This window comes from Schistocerca americana, chromosome 4, assembly GCF_021461395.2.
Source record: "Schistocerca americana isolate TAMUIC-IGC-003095 chromosome 4, iqSchAmer2.1, whole genome shotgun sequence".
Lineage (NCBI taxonomy): Eukaryota > Metazoa > Arthropoda > Insecta > Orthoptera > Acrididae > Schistocerca > Schistocerca americana.
The window spans coordinates 49,726,246-49,732,245 of NC_060122.1; the positions used below are offsets into that span (position 1 = coordinate 49,726,246).

The window sequence follows — 6,000 nt, forward strand, 5'->3', positions numbered from 1 at the left end:
TCACGAAACTCATTTCATTTGTACATATTTTTTATTTAAACCACCCACCATCAATGCATTATGATGTTGGTACATCATTAGAACATTAAATGTTGGGAGCAAAAACAGAGAGACGTCTTAAGTGAACACTGTGCACTGTGTTATTGTTACTTATGCAGCCGATACCAATAATGTAAGAGTGAGCACACAATGTATGCTTTAAGTCAGCCTTTCCCATCATTGTGTTTTGTGTTGTTGGGGGCATTACATGTGATCTAAGACAAGTTCATATGCCTAGGGATCAAAGGATACAGTTGTCTTTTCCACCATTTTTACGAAGTACATTACCTTGTTCTCACTTAATGTGGACACATTCTTTTAGGTAAATTGTCATTCTATGAATATTATGTTGACACAAAGCACTGCTACATTTTAATTTAAAATGGCTAAGTCGGCAAAATGAGAACAGTGGAGTTTATGAATATGTGGTTTCAATGGTAACGTTTTCACCATGTATGGGGATAATGCCATAGGACAGAGCATGGCAAGGAAAGATTTTCTAATTTAAAGGATGATTGTTTTGACATTATTGATCCTCCATTTTCAGAAAGACCTTCAGCATTTGATGAAGATCATCTGGATGCATTAATCCACGATGATGCACATCATTGAACTCAAGAACCAGAAAATGTGATGAAGTATGACCATTCCGTCACTGTGCAGCATTTGAATACAAAGGAGAAGGTTCAACAATAAATCATATGGGTACCACATGCCAAACCATATAAATCAGTGGTTGGCCGTATGTACATTACCCTCTTGCTTGTTCTTGATTAGTGGGTGAATACCACTGGCCATTTCTAACCTGTATTGTTACTGATGACTAGAAATTTTGTTTTTATGCTAATGTAAGAGAAAGAACGGAAAGGAATGCTTTAGTCCAAACAGAATAGCAGTGCCACATAGACATTTGAGCATCCACACAAGATAATGTTATGGATATTGTGCAGAGGTACGGTGTTAGAATATTGCTGCGGGGTGTGGGAGCCTTACCAGGTGGGATTGACAGAGGACATCGAAAGGGTGCAAAAAAGGGCAGCTCGTTTTGTATTATCACGTAATAGGGGAGAGAGTATAGCAGATATGATATGCGAGTTGGGATGGAAGTCATTAAAACAAAGACGTTTTTCATTGCGGCGAGATCTATTTATGAATTTTCAATCACCAACTTTCTCTTCTGAAAGCGAAAATATTTTGTTGAGACCAATCTACATAGGTAGGAATGATCATCAAAATAAAATAAGAGAAATCAGAGCTCCAACAGAAAGGTTTAGGTGTTCGTTTTTGCCATGCGCTGTTCAGGAGTGGAATGGTAGAGAGACAGTATGATTGTGGTTGGATAAACCCTTTGCCAAGCACTTAAATGTGAATTGCAGAGTAATCATGTAGATGTAGATGTAGGTGACCATGTGGTGTACTACGAGTTGCTTGCATGAGGTGAAACTTTCCTGTTGGTATTTTTTGTCAACAACAGACATCTTGCAGATATAGTTCCAGAAAAACATCCAGGAAGACTGTGTGAAGTGGTGCTATTCCACAGTAACAGTCACCAGCATTCTGCTAGACTGGCAACAAACACTATAGAACAACTGGGTTGAGAAGTCATTTTGCACCCACCCTTTTCATCTGATCTTGCACCCTCAGATTTCATCTTCTCTGCTCTCTGTTCAATGATCTTGACATACTTCCTTTGGAGTGAAAATACACTTTGAACATGGCTCTTTGCTACAAAACCACATGATTTCTACAGTTGTGGATCCAGAAAGTTATCCCAACAGACTGAAGTGAACAGCGAAACAAATTATATTATTTATGATGATTTAAGTCTCCAGTATGTATAGTCTGAGTTGTTTTAACTTGTAGGAAACACTACAACGTTATGCATCAGCCTAAGACGTTCGATTGGCCATGAAAGGGTTAATCTGGAAATAAGCAGTAAAAGGCTAAGCCAGGAATTACATTGTTGCGTTCTGTCCCTCTGCCAACAAGATAAATTGTCATAAACCTGCAGGCCAACTGCGTGAGGAGTTGTGGTGGACAGATTTAATGCAAATGTCATAGAGGGGATGGGGTGGCAGAGGGTGTAACATAGGAGGTACAGGTACAGGTACAGGTACAGGTACAGGTACAGGTACAGGTACAGAGCTAGGCACGGGAAAGGGCAGTGTAGGGGTGGCTAGTACTGAGGGAAGGATTGTGAAACTTAAGTTAAGGGGAACTCCAAAATTTTCAAATTAGGGAAGCTGGTATGGGAGTAGAGGGGGCGAGAGGAGTATGAGATGGGTCTCGAGAATGCAGTACACAAGTTGTGAAGCCACCAACAAGTCAGCCACCTTGTACTCAGTAGCATGTTGTCACCGGGTAGTCAACAACACTCTTGGCAGGCGGGGGATTGAGAGTAACTGTGGCACCCAGATGTATCAGGCTAATTCACACATCAGTCAGGTGGCAAAATTCATTACTACTTATCGTAGTGTGCCTATTTGTAATGTTTGCTTAACATTACAATGACAAATTTCTAAATGTCAATTTGGTACTTAAAAATTTGTCTTTTTTCTCTTTGACCACATTTCCCTCACAATTTACCACAGTACACATTTTCAATGCAACTGCACATTTGTAACCAATCTTTCGTAGTTACAATAACACCGCCAATTTTCAGTATGAATTATGTATGACATAATTAACATCCAGTGTTAAGTTATAGTATAGAGTTTTTAAAAACTGTTTCACAAAAATTATTTAGCACACCACCAATGGAATATTAATGTCAAAGAAAAAGATGAAAAATAAAGTACCACATAATAAAATATTAAAGTCGTAACTTTAATGTGTAATTCAGCTACTGAAGAAAGCAAATATCTCACCTGCCAACAGCTCCTCCATCCTCAACTTCTGCGGCATCTGCAAAAATATTAAGAAGCTGAATAACTTTACATCAACAGAATTTGAGTGTAAATCAAACATCTTGATATGTGGCAGTGGTTGTCTTCTCACTGCACATGCTCATTTTAATGTCAAGAAGTTGCTAAATTAAAATAGTGATGGAGATAAGGAATCAGGTGCTGTGGCATGTACATACATGTGGAATTTTATAAAAGTGAGATTGATGGAAACTGCATAATGATCCAAGTGAAGAACCACAAAACATTTTAATTTTAATTGTCTGAATTCATTACAGCTGCCATATACAGCCACTGTCACAGAGAAGGACAAAGGTGCCCACAAAAAGCAAGGCAACATTGGTGTTTGGAGGCTGGTGTAAGGACACTGCCAGTGACCGAAATAATGGTACAGCTTAGTTTGCTGGAATGAACACCCCTCAAGAAAGGGGAAAGGAATAACAGACCATTATAAAATTACAGACTGTCACAGTTAGGAGATAGAGAAATTATGTCATGTACAATTCTGATAGTGTCTCCATTGGATTTCAAGTTACTGAGAACCAGCAGATCCCAAAGCGTTGAGCCACAGCAGTTCACGTAGTACACGTCGCAAATGACATGCCATGTAGTGTAGCAGAGTTGTGGCAGCTTACAACTATGTGACTCACTTTCTTTTTTATTAGTAGTGTGATGTTGATAGGAAGCCATAAAGGCCACATGAATACCGAGAATCCTGATCGAAACACTTTAAACTATCTGCAAGTACTGTAATGACTGCATACCTACAAAACTGGAGGACACTGGCCTCAACAATACATTATGATTTTATGAGCTTTGTCTATTTAGGGGTGTACTAACCTGTTCCAGAGTGTTGTTGTGTTAGAGTAATTCTTCATCAAAGTTCATATTTTGGATTCCAACATGCTAATAGCTGCCCCAGAGGTAAGGAGGCTTAATGTGTCGAGGGTATGCCCACAGATACTTAACATGCGTGGCCAGCACATAAGTTTTCATTTCAATTGAGTCACACTACCCTGTTAGGGAGCTTCTTACAGATGCAAGCAGTTTGTTCAAGGTACATTGTTGGTTACGGTTTGGATAGTTATTTTCTATGTATTTTGTGTTTATTAGCACATGCTCAGTTAGCCCCCAAACTACACTGAATAGCTCTTGTTGTTCACACTGCTACAGCAGACTGCAATGTGATTGAAATATAGCACTGTAGGCATCCAAATCGCTATTGATGGCATTCTCCTGTAAAAATGCATCAGTGGCAACTGGCATCAGTGTATCAGCCTCACTGATTTGTACCTGTACACACAGAACAAGTGAGACTTGTGTGTTTCATAGTGAATGACTAGGTGAAAGCCACTTCATACTGTGGACAGTGTTAAGGTGATACGCAGAAAAGTATATCTAATTTACAAAGAAGATAGTGTAGGTGTCTTGAAGTGTACTATGTGACATTGGTAGCAATGATATATGGCATCATAAATCACAAATACTGTAACAGCCTAGCACATGTTCATAGCAACACTGCAGAGAGCAACAATGACAGCATGAAGAACCAGCATAAAGGTGTGGGAGTTTAAACAATTGGAAAATTTTATATCCAGCAACTAAAGGAACTATATGCCAATTTGGATACACAGCTTAACCAACAAAACTATCATCAACAAGTGTGGTACTCAGTACTGATGACTTAACATCAGGCATTCCTGTCAGGGACTGCTGTTACAACTTTTACAAGAAACTAATGTAACATTTACACAAAATCCAACTGCAGTGCAAATTTGGATTCCTTGACATGCATAAGGCAAGTCCTACATCACTTGGAGGGGAAAGGAAATTTCAAAACTGAAGTCTTTAAAGTAATCTGTAAGAGCACAGTTTGACAGAACTACAGGCAATGCATCATTACCCCATTTTGGTATATTCGAGCATTTAATTGGGAAGCTGTTAGAGCAGTTGCTGTGGACAATTTTGAAGCAACTTTGTATTTTGGCCATGCATATCTCTGTGGTCATGGCTAACAGGGATGGAAGCTGATATTATGACAGCAGCAACACAATGTGACTAATGTGAACACATCCAATAAAGAGGAAACTGCAAATAAGAATTTTTTGTCGAGTAGTGACTTGAGTAAGAGCATAATTGGACTGGGGCAGCCCAACAACTAGGGTCCCAATGGCAGTCAAAACAAAGGAAATACAAGAAATTAAAATGGAAACAAAAAGTGGAAAAATAGGTAAAAACATCTGACTAAACACGTCCACATATGTCCATAGCTCATTGAGGGGCTACGGCAGTGGTCTGGAATTAGTCCTCTGAAAGTGAACTAAATGGATTTTGGTCCACTCAGCTTGTGTCAGTTGCTAACAGGACGCGGCTTAACTTCCAGCACTGCAGTACCTCATGAGCAACAAGTACTTTTATTCACTCTGTGAAGGCAGTACAGAATTCTCTGACCAGTTATTTGCACAGAAGTTGCTGGTGGTGACTGCACTGAAGTCATTCCATGTGGTACTGTGTTACAATCATTACTGTATGCCTCCTACCAGATTTAAACACATGATAATGAATTTAATAATGGTTACAGAGAGCCAAGGATGCTTGCACAAGGTAGACCAGAGTGGAGAACTGCATCAAACCCCATTCGGACTGACAATAACAACAACAAGAACAACTGCAGTCCATAAACTGGGTGAGTATGAGCCTAACACCAAGTGGTGCTTACTTTACAACTGATTTTCTGCTACATCAGTTCCATACTGACTTCCCTCCTACATCCCTCCCACCCACCCTACCTCCCACCTTTCGCACTGCAGTTCTGCAAGTATGAAATGTCTGAGATGAGTGGCAGTATAGTTACTTCCCACTCACCAAATCTATAACTCTTACCGAAGGGTGCAGTGATGTAAGACAGATTGTGATTTAGTAAGCAAATTGAGTGCACGGTCTTGCTATTGTTAGGTAGCACTGATTGGGACAAATGACCGACAGTCGAGATCAGATGGCCTCTAACAAAGCTGTGTTTAGTCAGGCTGTGGAGGATGCATGGGGAAATTACATGATG

General features: G+C 39.7%; 1 protein-coding gene across 1 annotated transcript in view; it reads left to right on the top strand.

The window, feature by feature from the left end:
* Positions 1-3,304, top strand: part of LOC124612588 (extensin-like) — a 49,285-nt gene extending 45,981 nt beyond the window's left edge. Inside the window, exon 4 of the mRNA XM_047140872.1 lies at positions 3,221-3,304. Within this exon, the coding sequence (XP_046996828.1) occupies positions 3,221-3,304 (84 nt within the window). The remainder of the gene's footprint in view (positions 1-3,220) is intronic.
* Positions 3,305-6,000: the final 2,696 nt, after the last annotated feature.